This window comes from Tasmannia lanceolata, unplaced genomic scaffold (genome assembly GCF_043159265.1).
Source record: "Tasmannia lanceolata isolate RefF3 unplaced genomic scaffold, GAP_Taslan_0.1 ptg000005l, whole genome shotgun sequence".
In the NCBI taxonomy this organism is placed as follows: domain Eukaryota; kingdom Viridiplantae; phylum Streptophyta; class Magnoliopsida; order Canellales; family Winteraceae; genus Tasmannia; species Tasmannia lanceolata.
In genome coordinates this window covers 12,268,566-12,286,115 of record NW_027518682.1, presented here as the reverse complement: position 1 = coordinate 12,286,115, position 17,550 = coordinate 12,268,566, and the positions used below count along the sequence as shown (strand labels likewise).

The window sequence follows — 17,550 nt, the reverse complement described above, 5'->3', positions numbered from 1 at the left end:
TGTTAGAATCTTTTTTAATTTAATAATGCAGAAATTTTAAATAATTTGAATTTATAACTCTAAAATGTATAAAAAATAAATTAAGAAAAAATATTCCATTTAAGATAAGTTATTAGGAACGATCATATTTTCGAAGAAAATAACCATTTACCTTTGCTACAATTCAAGAGGTGGTCAATATTGACAGCATCAGACTCAATTGATTTTATTATTCCCGAGATATCCGTACGGAGAGCAATCACGGGCCGTCGATCTGGCGGGTATCACATGTCAATTAGATTATTTTAGCCATCCAGTCAATCGCCCAACAAACGTTTACGTTGAACAGATTAAAAAAATTGGCAATAATGGGAAATGTTATCAGCACTACCGTATTTTGATGAGGGTACTCCTCACTTTATTAAAAGTACGGTATGGCCCCCACCATAGGATGATCCAATCCGTCCATTAGATGGGCCACAGCCTAAATAGGTTGTCCCCCAAAAATTATTTCCATAGGTTGATCCTAACCCTCCGATCTGAATGTTAGAGTGTTGGTCCTAATCCTCTATATGTAACCAATTAGACCTGGTGGAATTGGAATGGGATTCCGATTCCGATTCCTGATTCTAGAATGTGCATCGAGCACTCCCTCTTTCTTTAAAGTCTCTCTGGCAATGCTGTAATAATATAGCAAGGGGTCTGAATTTATACACACCTATTTTTCAGCACGATTCTCGCAGTATAACCGAGATTCGTGTATCCAGATATGGCCAAAGCCAGCTGGAATAATATAATATGCTTATTACCAGTCTTGCATTTGTCTGTTTCCTCTCTTAAGTAAGAAGAATAATAGTTATGGAATCAAAACATAACTTAAAATAAATTTGCATTTATAAGGTATTGAATATTTTTGCTTACAGCATTGGTTTTCTTTTAGGCCAATAGTAGAAGTCGAAACTCTAAGAAGAAAACAAGTAGATTTGCATCACAGAAGCCTTAAGAAGGGAGACCTTGTTCAAATTGAAGGAATAATAGCTCCACAGGTAAGTTTCTTATGTCTTCTAAATATTTTGTATATACACTGGATTAGCTGTGTATGGCCTTGAATTGTATGTGGGTTTTAGTTTCTTAGATCGAGTTTGGATTTCAACCTTGTCTTTTTCTACAGACTGATGCAGAAGTGGAGTTTGATTTGCCAAGCTTATAAAAGGCTGAGATCTTTGATCCTTCATGGGTTAATCCCCAAATCTTGTGTAGTCAAAAGGAAGCCTGTGTTGAAGGCTCTATTGGACCATTTGGGCTATTTGTTTTGGCCTCAGAGGGCTTAGATGAATACACCAGTGTTCAAAAACTCCTTGACTCAACAAGGAACTCCCCCGAGTCGACTCCTTTTTGCCTTGGCCGCGTTCCGCATTGCACCACATCCGCATTCCGCGTTTTGCCTTACATAGTCATTAAACTCCTTCGACTCTCCCAAGTTATGACCGCGTCAACCTCGTCAACCGCATTCTTGGCCACGTCCGCGTTGAGTCGACAAGGATTTTTCCTGGCCGCGTTCCGCGTCAAATCCGCGTTTTTAAACACTGGAATACACAGCCATCTTCTTCCGTATCTTCAAAGCTAAAGACAAACACATGGTTCTCATGTGCTCTGATCAAAGCAGGTATGCCTTTTTGTAATTTCGTCATCTCTTGTATTACTATGAGACAGATTAAAAGTCTTGGCATAGTAGGCTGACTGTATTTTATAACGCTCTGTGTTATGTTTATACACCGAATTCAGTGTATATACTGTGTGACTAATTCTTTTATTTTTATTTTTATTTTTTTGGTACAAAAACAGGTCCTCTCTAAGAACAGAAATAGAGAAAACAACATACGGAGGATTTGTGGATATCGACTTGAAGGATGGGAAGCTTTCTCTCAGGACTTTGGTACGTTGATGGATTTTTTTTTCTTTTAGGCCATGTTTGGCAACCATGAAATATTTTTTCAGAGAATATCTGTTTGCCAAGTGATGAGAGAGGAGAGTGGGAGAGTAGAGAGAATTTGAGAGGGCAGGAGTAAGCCACTTCTCACCACCCTCCTTGCCCCTCTCCCACCACATGGCTTTTGGCTTTTGGCTTTTGGCTCTGTTTCTTTTGATGTAAAATGGGCTTAACGTAAATTTTAAGCACATTGTTCACTGAAAATGGGTCTAAAATTTGTTTTGTGCTTAGTTTACATCGAAAGGAACAAAACTTTAGGATATGATGTGCATGTTTGAAGGATACGGATCAAGTGTTTTGCTTATGCTGTTTCTGAATGGCAGATTGACCGGTCGATCGTGGAGAGTTTTGGTGGCGGAGGAATAACATGCATTACAGCAAGGGTATATCCAGCAATAGCCGTAGGAACCCAGGCTCGTTTATACGCATTCAATTATGGATCCGAGACAGTAAAAATTTCGCAGCTGAAAGCTTGGAGCATGATTAACGCCCAGACCGAAAAAGTATTACCCTCTTCAGATACAGTTCAAATGGAGTTGGAGAACGAAATCGAGGGCTAGGCCTCTGTTTTCTTTTTGTATTTGCTTAGCAGTAATTTACAGTTGTACACCTCATTTGATACCGTGACTATTGTTATTTTCTTTCACCATCACTTGAAAATGTGAGATAGTTTCCAATGAAATTCAGCCTGGTTTGCTTGATTCTCTTAACTGTTGTTGAAAACATAAATGGAATTTGACACTTTGGTTTATAACTACGAATAGAGACTTAATCAATGAGCAGAGAATCACTCCCGACCCATAAGGAGAAATGAGGGGAAATCTATCCTTAAATAACATATTCCCTTTGAAGTTTGAACAAACCATATAAATAGCATCAGTAACAGTTATCATTTACATGTGATAGACCCATCACCATATTTTTCCTATCTTGATGGAGCTTGAGAACGAGAATATACAATACTTTTCCTAGCCTTCCATATTTTCCAGAGTGAACATGAAGGTGCAGAGGATTCCAAACCAACTTTGCAGGTGAGCCCAAATAACCTATGTAACAGTGCAATAGATTCCACTTCAAAAAATTGATTCCTCCAGGAAAGATCTAAGCCAAGTTAGAATAGTTTGGCCCAAAACCTCAACTAATTGACCTCCAACACCCAGAAAACAGCTATAACTGGTGAAATGTCTTCTATTGCTTCAAAACCTTGATCCATAGACTAGAAACTTTCCTTTCCTCCAAACTTTCATTTTTTTTTATCACTTACAGTTATTGGGTGTTTGTTGTCAAGGCAACTTTCCACTGTCATTACTCATTCCCTCTCACACATATTTCAACACAATGCCTCCATCAATCAATAGCCCCCAACATCAAATGCCATAAAACCTTCCCCATCAAGAATTATTATTGCCTTCAATTTTACAACCAAAAAACACTCACTGGCATTAGCAGTTGACTTCATCTACAAAGTTTTATTGAGGGTCTTCCTTCTGGAAAAACTTCACTGTGTACCCCACCAAAGCGCCCCCCCCCCCCCCCCCCCCCCCCCCCCCCCCTCCCCAAACACACACACACACTATTTCAATCTCAAATATAATCTCTGAGGACAACAATACTAAATCCCCAAAGCCTCTCTTTTAAGAACCATTCAAAAAGCATCTAGAGCTTATTAAGAGTAGTAAAAAATTCAACTGAAAGGAAAATTGCATAATTAGGAAAAATCAAGAGACATGCATATTTTACCAACTAAGGTTCCATGTGATGGAAAACAATAAAAAATTAGAAATGTATATAAAAACATTTATAAAACTCCATGACGAGCCAGTACATAGAAATTCCATGTCACAACCAACCCAACCAATACCATATTCACCAAGTACATATGGTGCCCCTATGAAAGTGCGGGGAAATAACAATTGGATTAAAGAACTTGATAGAGTACCCAAAAGTCTGTATCAAGCACTCGACAACACAAGCATCCTAAACTATGAAAGAAACAAAAGTAGACAATTGATTTAATTTACACAACAACACAAGCATCCTAAACTATAATAGTGCAGATGATACCCAGACAGGTGTTGGAACTGTTATAGTATAAAAGATAAAGGGAAGTGATATATCCGCCCCATTTGATTACTAGGGACACCTAGAGCCAGTATACATGGCAATCAGGCCCGTTGATTCTTCTGGACGTCAAGTACATCAGCCCCACTTTAGCCATTGATACACTAGCTCCGGGTGTCCCTAGTAATTAAAAGGGGCGGATATATCACTTGCCAAGATAAATAGCGCCTTTCACCAATAGCTTAAGCTTTTGGAAAAGTTGGTAATTTAACATGGTATCAGAGCCAGAGGTCTCGAGTTCAAACCTCCCGGATAGCAAAAATCCACATGCAATGGTCGGCCCAAAGTGGGACCACATATGTCACGTGTTTGCAAAGTGGGCCACACGTGTGGGAGAGTGTTAAAGTATAAAAAATAAATAACACCTTTCTCCAATAGCTTAAGCATTTGGAGAAGTTGGTAAGCTAACGGGAACAATTACATTTTTTAGTGATTTGTTCTCTTCTCTTATTCCAGAAGTGTAAAATATTATTATGCATCCACACAGACAGACTACAATTTCTAAATCACGTTATAGGGGAGCACATGTGTAATGCAGGGGGAGTCCCTGAAAATTTGAGTTTATCTAAATACCATTCTAAAATAAGTGTCTCTTAAACAAGGTTGTCTATTTAATACTACAATTTCTAAAACAATCAAAACGGAAAAACTATGTAAAACAAATCCAAGATATTTACGAATCCAGGTTTCTAAAACTTGATTTTCTTACTTAAAATCCAAGAAACACTAGCTGTCAAGACAGCATTCGACAGCTTGATCATAAACCCTCTTTTACACTGTTTTCAAACTAAAAACCCGAATTCTAAAGTCCACATATCCAAACGGCCCCCGTAGTAAAATAAGGAGTCTTTCTTTAATAGAAGTGTTAAGTCAAAACCAGGAAGTCTCCGAGTTTGATGAGAAGTTTATCTTCAAGGCACTTGTTTCCTTGTAACGAAATCCAGGTTCTCTATTTTCTTCATCTCCTTTCTTCTTCTAGTTTTTTTTTTTTTTTCATATCATGGCAATCTCAAAGCAGTTTTTATCTGTTTTATGGGTTTTGTTCTTCTGCTATTGCTTTTCTCTGTTCGGTGAGAATGGGGTTGAAGCTTCTCACGAGCATTACCCACGCCTTGAATCTGTTACAACGTCGATCATCGACAAGCTTTACAGAACTGGCTATCACTTCCAACCCCCTCAGCATTGGATTAATGGTACTCTCTCTCTCACACACACAGTTTTTTAACCTTAAAAAATAGGGTTGGGTCGGGTTGAACTCGGGTTGGGTAGGGTCCAGGTTGGAAAAAAGGGTTCTCGGGTCGGGTCGTGTTGAACCTCGTCGGGTTGGAAATCGGGTCGGGTTCGGATTGGAAACATGGGTTCCTCGAGTCAGGTCGGGTTTGGATTGGAAACATGGGTTCCTCGGGTCAGGTCGCGTTGGCCTCAACCCGACCCGAGTTGCACGTATCCATGCTTGTACATGATCTTTTCCACCCCAATTTCAATTCCGGGGTGGATCCGTTTGGTTGCACAATTTCTAAGGTTTAACAAGTGTTTTGGTTGACTTTGGGCCCATGTGGGGCGCATCGTCATCTACTTAGGGCCCGTTTGGATGCCGAAAAGATTTTGATTTGGATTTCTCACATTTGCAGCCATTTTTGAATTGTAACTTGGATCGGATCAAATTCTTGGATTTCTAATTCAGCAGCTGACAGTGAAAAAAATCAGATTTCTAAATTTGCTGTGGAAATAAGAAGTTGGTAATCCACAGATCTGGCAGTTTCCTTCGCCCTCTTTGCTCCTCAATCTCTCTCCTCCACTAGGAAGTGCCCCCTTGCCTCTCTGTCTCCCTCTACATGAGCTGCCGGATCTATTCAATTTGTATTAAAAAGCTCAATTCCAAATCCAAATACAAAATGGGAGGTATCCAAACGGGTCCTTAGTGATGTTTAATTGTATGTTTTGATTCAAAATGAAAGAGATTACTTTGTCTTGTCTTTTCTCTTGTGGCCCATATGGCATGAGTTTTGTCCCCATCAAATCACTTGAAACAAACAACGTTGCTTCTAATTAGGACCGACCACTTTTGTCTCTCACAATGCATCAGTAATGACATTCCTACAGCCCCTTATTTTGGTAATGACACTCCGTACCGGGAACTTAGGCAACCAAAAACGACCTTCCACTACCAAGAGACTACTTTACTCATATCACACCAATTGACCTCTTCGGTCCTAATTCATCGCTACTCGACAAGGCAACTGCATGTAACCAATTAGACCTAGTGAGTGGTGGAATTGAAATGGGATGCCGATGCCGATGCCGATGCCGATTCCGATTCCCGATTCTAGAATGTTCATCGAACCCTCCATTTGCATTGTAGAAGCCCTCTCAATCATATGGATAGGATGATTCCACGTTGCCATGTTCATTACATGGAAACCCACAAGATGAATGTCATTGGATCATATCCTAACGTCCAAAAGTCCCCACTTTTTTTAAAGTCCTCTGGCAATGCTGTAATAATATACTTATGGGGTCTTAATTAATATTCACACCTATTTTTCAGCACGACTCTCGCAGTATAACCGAGATTCGTGTAACCAGATATGGCCAAAGCCAGCTGCAATAATATAATAAGCTTGTTGCTTGTCTTGCATTTGTCTGTTTCCTCTCATAAGTAAGAAGAATAATCGTTATGGAATCAAAACATAACTAAAAATAAATTTGCATTTATAAGGTTTTAAATATTTTTTCTTACAGCATGGTTTTCTTTTAATTTATTTACCATGGTTTCTAACTTTTCTTTTGTTTCCATGAATGCCATTTCATTCAAATTCTGGCGCACAACCGAACGGGCAGATCCAAATGGTAAGTTCCTCACTTGTCATGTGGAAAATTAATGAGCTAATGTATAAATGCATACACCAATTATTCTGTGTATGTTGGTCATCCTAATCAATTGGTGGGACACCCGCTTTGATGGGTTGAACATCACCCCATACTCTAGCCATTAGGTTATTTGCACATACACTGAAAGAATTGATGTGTGCACTACACACAAGATCATTTTCCATTCTAGTTTTTTAATTTCTTTTCAATTTTCATTTCATGGGTCTATTTCAATTTCATACTTTACCAACCAGGACCAATGTACTACAATGGTGTCTACCATTTGTTCTACCAATACAACCCGTATGGCGCGGTGTGGGGCAACAACATTGTGTGGGCCCACTCCGTATCAACGGACATGATCAATTGGATGCCGCTCAAGCTCGCGATCTTCCCATCAAAGCCATTTGATATCAACGGGTGCTGGTCGGGGTCCGCGACCATCCTCCCTGGCAACAAGCCCGTGATTCTCTACACCGGAATTGACCCCGATAATCGACAAGTCCAAAACATTGCATTCCCAAAGAACTTATCGGACCCTTACCTTACCGAATGGGAGAAGCCCGATTACAATCCGATAATGGAGCCAATTGACGGTATCAATGCTGGTTCATTCAGAGACCCAACAACAGCATGGAAAGGGCCCGATGGATTGTGGCGGATTTTGGTAGGGAGCGAGACCGGGAAGAGAGGAGAAGCTATCTTGTATAGAAGTAAAGACTTTGAACATTGGGTGAAAGCAAATCATCCATTGCATTCGTCCGAAGGGACCGGTATGTGGGAGTGTCCTGATTTCTATCCAGTCTCAAAGAGAGGGACCCATGGTTTGGACACTTCATTCAATGGGGAAGATGTTAAGCACGTTTTGAAGGTCAGTTTGTATGATACAAAGTATGAGTATTACACAGTTGGTCGGTATATGCACGAGAATGATGTATATGTGCCGGATAAGACATCGGCGGATAATTCGACTGGGCTGAGATATGACTATGGCAAGTTTTATGCTTCTAAGACTTTCTTTGACGATGCAAAGACTCGAAGGATCTTGTGGGCGTGGATGAATGAGTCTGATAGCGAGCGAGACGATATATCAAAAGGGTGGGCTGGTGTTCAGGTGAGCAATCAAGTTTCAATTAGTTGAATAGAACTATACTTCATTGTTTAGGGGCCGTTTGGATACACGGATTTTGGAATTCGGGATTTCTTCAAACTTGTAAATGAGAGACAAAAGATGAAGCGGACCAGCCGTCGTAATCTGAATTCTCGCCTTTCTTTCCATCAACAAGAGAGTAGCAGATCATCCCATGTTTCCAGGTTTTAGAAATCTAAGGATGCGGAAGAGATTTCTAAAACCTAAAATTATTTCTTAAAATCCAATAAATGTTGTCGGGACAGCATACATCAGCTTGATCATGAACCCTCCTTTACACTTTTTCAAACTAAAAACCTGAATTCTAAAATCCGCGTATGTAAGGGGCCATTTGGATACGTGGATTTTAGAATCTTGGATTTCCTCAAAATCCTGAATGGGAGACAAGAGAAGAAGCAGATAGCTTGCTTCGTTGCTCTTTAGATTCTTTGATTTTAAGTAAGAAATCCATGTTTTAGAAATCTCTCCATCATCCTGAGATTTCTAAAACCTAGAAACATGGGATGATCTCCTACTTTCTTACTGATAGAAAGAAGGGCAAGAAATCTGAAAACGACAGCTTGTCTGCTTCTTCTCTCGTCTCCCACCTGCGATTTTGAGGAAATCCAAGATTCTAAAATCCGCGTATCCAAACGGTCCCTTAGGCCACATTTGGATACCCACAAGATTAAGATTTCGATTTAGTTCATATTTTGAACTGGATTAGATCCTTCAGATTTCCAAATCAGCTACGACAGTGCAAAAAATACTGATTTTCAAATCTGTTCTGTGAGACATTATTTGGAAATCAATATTTGTGGCAACTCCCTTCACCGTCGCTGCTCCTCGACGTTGCTCCGGTTGCAGCGAGACCTCCCTCCCTCCCTCCCTCCTCTCTCTCTTTCTCTCTCTCTTAAAACATGATCATTAAGATGATTGATGTAGTTTGTATCCAAAACTCAAATCCAAATCAAAATACAAATGCATGAGGTATCCAAACGGGCCCTTAGTGTATAATAGATCATTACTCTAACAGATCATACACTCCTTTCTTAGGAAGTTTGCAAGATATATGGTGTTGTATTATCATCTTGCTGCATATCACAAACTAGTACAGTATCTATACTACTAGACCCGCACTTAGACATGCTAGGATGACCAATTATACACTTAATAATGGTGTATGTTTCAGTGATGTTTTCAACATTTGATTCACTTATAATTGAGATTTGTTTGTTGATTTGCATTTTTTTTCAGGCTATTCCAAGGACTGTGTGGCTGGACACCAATGGAAAACAACTAATGCAATGGCCAATAGCAGAAGTCGAAACTCTAAGAAGAAAACAAGTAGATTTGGATAACAAAAAGCTTAAGAAGGGAGACCTTGTTCACATTGAAGGAATAATAGCTCCACAGGTAAGTTTCTTATGTCTTCTAATTATTTGGTATATACACTGAATTAGCTGTGTATAGCCTGTATGTGGGGCATTAGTTTTTTAGATTCTATTTGGATTTCAACCTTGTCTTTTCTACAGGCTGATGTAGAAGTGGAGTTTGACTTGCCAAGCTTAGAAAAAGCTGAGATCTTTGATCCTTCATGGGTTAATCCGCAAATCCTCTGCAGTCAAAAGGAAGCCCATGTTGAAGGTTCAATTGGACCATTTGGGCTATTTGTTTTGGCCTCAGATGGCTTAGACGAATACACAGCCGTCTTCTTCCGGATCTTCAAAGCTAAAGACAAACATATGGCTCTCATGTGCTCTGATCAAAGCAGGTATGCCTTTTTGTAATTTCATCATCTCTTCTGCTTAGTATGAGACAGATTAAAACTCCAGTATAGTCGGCTGAGGACCTTATTTCCACGTAAAGTGGCCCAAAAAGTTACTAGGCCAAATCTAGTGGTGGAACAGACTAGTCAGACTCCTAAAATGTGGAAAATAAGGATATGAAAACTACCCTCTTGGCTGTATTTTCTAAGGGTCTGTGTTATGTTTATACACCGAATTCAGTTTATGTACTGTGTGACTAATTCTTTTATTTTTTTTGTACAAAAACAGGTCCTCGTTAAGAACAGAAGTAGATAAAACAACATATGGAGGATTTGTGGATGTCGACTTGAAGGATGGGAAACTTTCTCTGAGGACTTTGGTATGTTGATGAATGTTTTTTTTCTTTTAGGCCATGTTTGGCAGCCATGAAATATTTTTTCAGAGAATATTAGTTTGCCAAGTGATGAGAGAGGAGAGAGGAGAGAGGAGAGTGGGAGAGTAGAGAGAACTTGAGAGAGCAGGAGCAAGCCACTTCTCACCACCCTCTTTGCCCCTCTCCCACCACTGGATAAACTAATATTCCATGGAAAAAAAATTTCATGGCAGCCAAACATGGCTTTAGGCACTGTTTCTTTTGACGTAAAATAGGCTTAAAAGCAAATCTTAAGCCCATTTTCACTAAAAATGGGTGTAAAATTTGCTCTACGCTTAGTTTACATTGAAAGAAACGGAACTTGATATGGTGTGCACGTTTGATGAATTTGGATTAAGTCTTTTGCTTATGCTGTTTCTGAATGGCAGATTGATCGTTCGATCGTGGAGAGTTTTGGTGGGGGAGGAATAACATGCATTACAGCGAGGGTATATCCAGCAATAGCAGTAGGAACCCAGGCTCGTTTATACGCATTCAATTACGGATCCGAGACAGTAAAAATTTCGAAGCTGAAAGCTTGGAGCATGATTAACGCCCAGACCTTAAAAGAATTACCCTCTTCGGATACAGTTCAAATGGAATTGGAGAACGAAACCTAGGGCTAGGCCCCTTTTTTCCTTCTTGTATTTGCTTAGCAGTAATTCACAGTTGTAGACCTCATTTGATACTGTGACTATTGTTACTTTCTTTCACCATTCACTTGAAAATGTGAGATAATTTCCAATGAAATTCAGCCTGGTTCTGCATGATTCTCTTACCTGTTGTTGAAAACATAATTGGAATTTGGCACTTTGGTTTATAACTACGAATAGAGAATTAATCTATGAACAGAGAATCACTCCCGACCCATAAGGAGAAATGAGGGGTAATCTATCCTTAACTAACAAACCGTATAAATAACATTAATAACAGTTATAATTTACAAGTGATAGACCCATCACCATAGTTATAATTTACATGTGAAAACCAACTTTGCAGGTGAGCCCAAATAACCTATGTAACAGTGCAATAGATTCCACTTCAAAAAATTGATTCCTCAAGGAAAGATCTGTGCCAAGTTAGAATATGTTGGCCCAAAACCTCTACTAATTGACCTCCAACACCCAGCTATAACTGGTGAAATGTGTTCTATTGCTTCAAAACCTTGATCCATAGACTAGAAACTTTCCTTTCCTCCAAACTTTCATTTTCTTTATCACTCACAGTTATTGGGTGTTTGTTGTCAAGGAAACTTTCCACTGTCATTACTCGTTCCCTCTCACACATATTTCCACACAATGCCTCCATCAATCAGTAGCCCCCTACATCAAATGCCATAAAACTTTCCTTATCAAGAATTATTATTGCCTGCAATTTTACAACCAAAAAACACTCACTGGCTTGAGCAGTTAACTTCATCTACAAAGTTTTAATGAGGGTCTTCCTTCTGGAAACACTTCACTGTGTAGCCCCCACCCCCACTATTTCAATCTCAAATATAATCTCTGAGGACAACAATACTAAAACCCCAAAGCCTCTCTAATGCAATCCCGGAAGAGATTGCAACGAAACCGCAGGATGGGAAGCGAATCAAACTCGGATTATGATGGAAATACTTCGACAAATCTAGTAGAACATTAGATTTCCCCAAATATATTCCAAAACTCAAAACAATGAGACAAAGAAGCGAACCACGATCAATACATGGTTAGATCCTTAGTAGAACATTAAGAGATCGAGCCAAATAAAATAGCAAAGTTCTCAAAGAACCCAAAAAGCCTAAAGGCGAATTTCCATTCAATAATCAAAGAAAAACTATCACAATGCTTACGTAACATATATTTATAATAAAAAAAACCCTAAAAGCTAACTTAATACCCAAGAAAGTAATCATAGCCGTCCATCTAAAATAACATAAATAAAACCTAAAACTTTACTAAAACTTACCTAAAATAGTAATCACGTAATAGACACTTACCATATCCTAAAACTGCCTAGCCAAATCAAGTCCAAATCGCGTAATCTTGGGCTCTAGATAGGTAATCGAAAAACCTTTCTAAAAATACCAAAATTAGGCCAAAAGAACAAGATTTGATGCCCTAAAAAAATACTACAAATAAAATAACGAAAATAATAATTAAAAATAGAACTTCTTCCACGCTGCATATTCTTGACAGTTTCCAGCTGCATCATTCTCCCCTGGTTCAAAAAAACTCGTCCTCGAGTTTGTTTTTAAGGGTCGAAGAATATTCATCAATTGGAACTCTCGAGGATCAAATTTTGCTGCATAATCGAGAAGACGAAAATATAATCCTTTTTTATCTTGAATCGGCCTGAAGCCATAAATACTCATTGTAGGCTTCGATGTCTAATCTAATAAAAATGGATTGATATAAACTGCTGAAGAATTCGACGTAATGTTCCTATACTTAACTATCACTTCAATCACCACATTGTCATATCTAATTTCCTTAATTTCTTCATTCATGTTTTCATTGAGCGCATCAACTATCTTTTCAAGTGAATCATTGATTACTTTATCACCATCAAGAATCAACGATTCATCATCTAAACTCTTAGGAAAAATTAAATACCCATCTTCCGAATATTCACCATAGATTGGTGGTAAGTCCCAATTTATGATTTCTTCCTCCATGTAATAATAAAATGATTTTAATTGAGATGTTAACTCCCGATCTTGGCATTTAGAAACCCTCATTTGAAGTAACTGAAGATACTCTGTAGCCATTACGAGTCCACGCAAATCTCGCTACCAAACTTCTACTTCAACCCAAGGAAAGTATCAGCTCTGATACCAACTGATGTAATCCCGGAAGAGATTGCAGAGAAATCGCAGGATGGGAAGCGAATCAAACTCGGATGATGATGGAAATACTTCGACAAATCTAGCAGAACATTAGATTTCCCCAAATATATTCCAAAACTCAAAACAAACAATGAGACAAAGAAGCGAACCATGATCAATACATGCTTTAGATCTAGGGGTGCAAGTTTGGCCCAGTCAGCCCTGACCCACCCTGAGCCCGAACAGGGTTAGGGCTGGATTGTCCAACCCTGAGGGCGGGTCAAGGTTCATTTTTTTAGACCCTGACTCAGGTCGGGTTGGGTTGGGTTCTGGGTTAATGCCCCGGGTACCCTGACCCGGCCCGACCCTAAGTTTTTTATTATAGAATTGAACCATCTGTGCATGTTTCTTTTGCTAATGTTTTCTATTATCTTGGATTGATGTTTCTTTAGATTATTATTATTAATTGTCTCTGTTGCCCGTCATGCTGTTGAATTCATATTGTCTTATTTTGTTCCCTTTCTCTGTTTATTGATCATTTTGTTCTATATGATAAGTGGCTGCTTTATTTTTGGCACTCTTAACAGGTATTTGCACTAGGGTCAATTAGGGCCGGCCCGGCCCTGCCCAATCAGGGCGGGCCAGGGCTAGCACTGAGCCCTGTAGGGCGGGCAATGGGTTGAGGTTTTTCGACCCTGACTCAGGGCAGGTCAGGGCCGAGATAATGGGATCTAGGGTTGGGCTAGGGTTTTGAAAAACCCGACCCTGTTGTAGCCCCACTTAGATCCTTAGTAGAACATTAAGAGATCAAGCCAAATAAAATAGAAAAGTTTTCAAAGAACCCAAAAAGCCTAAAGGCAAATTTCCATTCAATAATCAAAGAAAAACTATCACAATGCTTACGTAACATATATTTATAATAAAAGAAACCCTAAAAGCTAACTTAATACCCAAGAAACTAATCATAGCCGTCCATCTACATAAATAAAACCTAAAACTTTACTAAAACTTACCTAAAATAGTAATCACGTAATAAACACTTACCATATCCTAAAACTGCCTGTAACTTAGCCAAATCAAGTCCAAATCACGTAATCTTGGGCTCTTTAGATAGGTCATCGAAAAACCTTTCTAAAAACACCAAAGTTAGGCCAAAAGAACAAGATTTGATGCCCTAAAAAAATACTACAAATAAAATGACGAAAATAATAATTAAAAATAGAACTTCTTCCACGCCGCATATTCTTTGCAGTTTCCAACTGCATCACTCTCTTTATAAAATATTAGGTTTACCAATACAATTACTGTGGAGATCGACTTTATCTAGAGCTTATCAAGAACCATTCAAAAAGCATCTAGAGCTTATTAAGAATTATAAAAAATTCAAACTGAAAGGAAAATTGCATAATTAGGAAAAATGAAGAGACATGCATATTTCACCAACTAAGGTTCCATGAGATGGAAAACAATAAAAAATTAAAAATGAATATAAAAATATTTATAAAACTCCATGACGAGCCAGTACATAGAAATTCCATGTCACAACCAACCCAGCCAACACCATATTCACCAAGTACATATGGTGCCCTATGAAAGTGCGGGGAAATAACAATTGGATTAAAGAACTTGATCGAGTATCCAAAAGTCTGTATCAAGCACTCGACAACACAAGCATCCTAAACTATGAAAGAAAAAAAAAGTAAACAGATTACACAACAACACAAGCATCCTAAACTAGAATAGTGCACATGATTACCTAGATAGGTGTTGGAACTGTTAAAGTATAAAAGATAAATAAGGCCTCCAATAGCTTAAGCTTTTGGAGAAGTTGGTAAGTTAACATGATATCAGAGCCAAAGGTCACGAGTTTAAACCTCCCGGATAGCAAAAATCCACAAGCAATGGTCGGCCCAAAGTGGGACCACATATGCCACGTGTTTGCGAAGTAGGCCACACGTGCCGGGGAGTGTTAAAGTATAAATAAATAACACCTTTCTCCAATAGCTTAAGCATTTGGAGAACTTGGTAAGCTAACAGGAACAATTACATTTTTTAGTGATTTGTTCTCCTCTTATTCCAGAAGTGAAGAAAATTATTATGCATCCATACAAACAGACTACAATTTCTAAATACAAACTAGAATCCCACCCCCCCCCCTCCAAAAAAAAAAAAAAATGAAGGATGCTCCGTTTTCTAAACGAGTATTGACGGTGCTATCATGTCCCACCCATGAAAATCAACTGCAATTGATGTAAAACAGCTGACAAAGTTAAAGAGTGAAAATTTCAATGTTGGGAGCTATATTCACCTCAATGGCACTTTTATGCCGCAGAGGATACATCTGATAGTCCCGTCAAAAAAGATCAATTATACGAACAAGACATTCAAAAAAGAAAAACGCCTGAAAATATACTCCTTGCATATTGGTAAGGCACTCAGAAACACTACATCCTAAACACTTTGAGTAGCAATGTAGCATAACTTACTTAAGAGGTAAACAGGGACAGAGCATGGAATTGGTGGTGGTGGTGGTAGGCGTGGCAAAATTGGCCGAACCGAACCGGAACCCGAACCGAGCCGAAACCGAACTGAAAATCTGGTTTCGGTTTGGTTTAACCAAACCGATTCAAATTTCGGTTCGGTTCGGTTTGATCTCAAACGAACCGAAACCGAATATTTCCAATGATTATGAGTAATGGGTGGCAAAATTGGCGGAACCAAACCAAAACCGAACCATTGCCACCCCTAGGCGTGGGGGGCAAACAATGCTGTTTATATTCAACTTCACTTACTTTAGATCAATTGTCTAGGCATTATTTTACTTATCCAAATCTCAATTTACTCTCGAAAAGATCTAAAATTACCAAATTTGAAATATTTAAAAAACACTGAGAAATTTTTAAAAACCCTCTATTATTTTCTTTATCCAAATCCCAAAAGCTACCTGCATAGAATTTTACAGTATGATTCACTGCATTTATCATTGTAAACTAATAATAATATGTAATTCTGCCAAAAAATGTCCATTACATATGACTCAAGAACTATTTGATAAAAGTTCCCAATGTCTTAGCCTCTGAAAAAATTATCTAAAATCGTCCCATATCTTTGAATATAAACACCATATACACATAAAAATGCAAACATACATACAAATGCATACATCAATAAAACAATTCCTTCCATAAATCAATGTCTCTATACCTTCTTCCTTGTCTTGGATCTTCGCCTTTACATTATCGACGGTGCCGCTGCTCTAGCTTAGGGTTAGGGTTTTCACAAATATCTGCTCTCTCTCTCTCTCTCTCTCTCTCTCTCTCTCTCTCTTACTATCTGTAAGCTTTAAATGGTCAATCTTGACCTAAGTTTTTGTCTTGGAGGAATGCTTGGATAGGGCGCGATCTCGTCCGGATACAAATTGAGACGCGAGTGGTCCCACCTGTCAAAGCCTACCAAATGGACGGTTCAGATCAATCAAGGGCGAGACCCAACTAAACCGTACGTGCGCCTCATTTTAATACTAGTAAGCGCTGGGATTTGTCAGCCACCATCGCATAAGGCATTTCGCGGAACAGCTGTTGCATTAGAGAGTGCAGCCACATATGCTCGGATTTTGTCTAATTAATTTTAAAAAAATCATCCGAGAGTCTCTCATCGTACGGAGAATTCAGCATCTACTCTCAAAATGAGCCTCATGAGGTATTCTAAACTGAAGGGCGCCATTGTAGAAATGGGATGAAAGGGCGCACCCCCATTGGCTGCAAGGAGCAGTTGTGCATTTATAAAGGCTGAAAGTCAAAGTGCAGCCAATGGGGGCACCCTCTCGCCCCATTTCTTCAAGGGCGCCCTTCAGTTTAGCTTACAACATTGAATGGATCTTACCATACAGCCCCCTATAGTTTGTTTTGCCGAGATATCTTTTGTTTATTTATTTTTTCATTCTTCTAAAATATTTTTTGGGTAATCAGCTCCCATGATCATAGTCTAACTAATCCTATCCTCTGTGTGACTGTCCAAGTAAATCTTTGGATAAGTGAAAACAGATTAAATTATTTCCATGGTAAGCTCACCATAAATTTTGTGGAAAAAGAAAAATCCTTCTCAGTTAATGTTGTGATGGTGAGGTGATTTTTGAGAGGTTCAAATAAAATTGAAAGCATATGTTTAAAAGATAATGTTGTGAATGATGAGGTAATTTTGGAGAAGTTAAAATAAAATCGAAAGCAGATGTCAAAGCGAGACGGAAGCAAGCATAGTTGAGGGAGGGGTAGTGCTTGTTTAAGAATGGTGCTCTGCTTGTGTTAGAGAGATCTGAGGAAGTTATAAGATGGAAAGTTTGGCATTGATAAATAGAATGAGTTTTGTGCCCATTTTATGTTGAAAGAAGCAGACCTAATTTTAAATAAATTATTATTTACAAAGAAGTTTACATTCACAAGATATTAAACCCCCCCCCCCCCCCCCCCCCCCCCC

At 38.8% G+C, this 17,550-nt stretch overlaps 2 protein-coding genes, 1 long non-coding RNA gene and 1 other non-coding gene across 4 annotated transcripts; 2 read left to right on the top strand and 2 right to left on the bottom strand.

Annotated features, from left to right (window-relative positions):
• The first annotated feature begins 914 nt into the window (after window positions 1-914).
• Window positions 915-2,670, top strand: LOC143876649 (beta-fructofuranosidase, insoluble isoenzyme 4-like). Its single transcript, XM_077378336.1, has 4 exons — window positions 915-1,025; window positions 1,151-1,645; window positions 1,825-1,915; window positions 2,293-2,670. The coding sequence occupies exons 2-4, from the start codon at window positions 1,617-1,619 to the stop codon at window positions 2,527-2,529; spliced, it is 357 nt and encodes a 118-aa protein (XP_077234451.1). The 5' UTR covers window positions 915-1,025; window positions 1,151-1,616; the 3' UTR covers window positions 2,530-2,670.
• Window positions 2,671-4,998: 2,328 nt separating this feature from the next.
• LOC143877513 (beta-fructofuranosidase, insoluble isoenzyme 1-like) lies at window positions 4,999-10,977 on the top strand. The gene is made up of 7 exons (XM_077379597.1): window positions 4,999-5,283; window positions 6,932-6,940; window positions 7,216-8,075; window positions 9,348-9,506; window positions 9,626-9,864; window positions 10,148-10,238; window positions 10,661-10,977. Exons 1-7 carry the CDS (start codon window positions 5,091-5,093, stop codon window positions 10,889-10,891), a joined length of 1,782 nt encoding a protein of 593 aa, XP_077235712.1. The 5' UTR covers window positions 4,999-5,090; the 3' UTR covers window positions 10,892-10,977.
• Window positions 10,978-11,163: 186 nt separating this feature from the next.
• LOC143876648 (uncharacterized) lies at window positions 11,164-16,443 on the bottom strand. The gene is made up of 2 exons (XR_013250448.1): window positions 16,282-16,443; window positions 11,164-11,593 (listed from the first exon to the last, which is right to left on the bottom strand). It is a non-coding gene; the product is annotated as an uncharacterized LOC143876648 (long non-coding RNA).
• On the bottom strand, window positions 15,294-15,396 carry LOC143878040 (small nucleolar RNA snoR99). The gene has a single exon (XR_013250867.1). It is a non-coding gene; the product is annotated as a small nucleolar RNA snoR99 (small nucleolar RNA).
• Window positions 16,444-17,550: the final 1,107 nt, after the last annotated feature.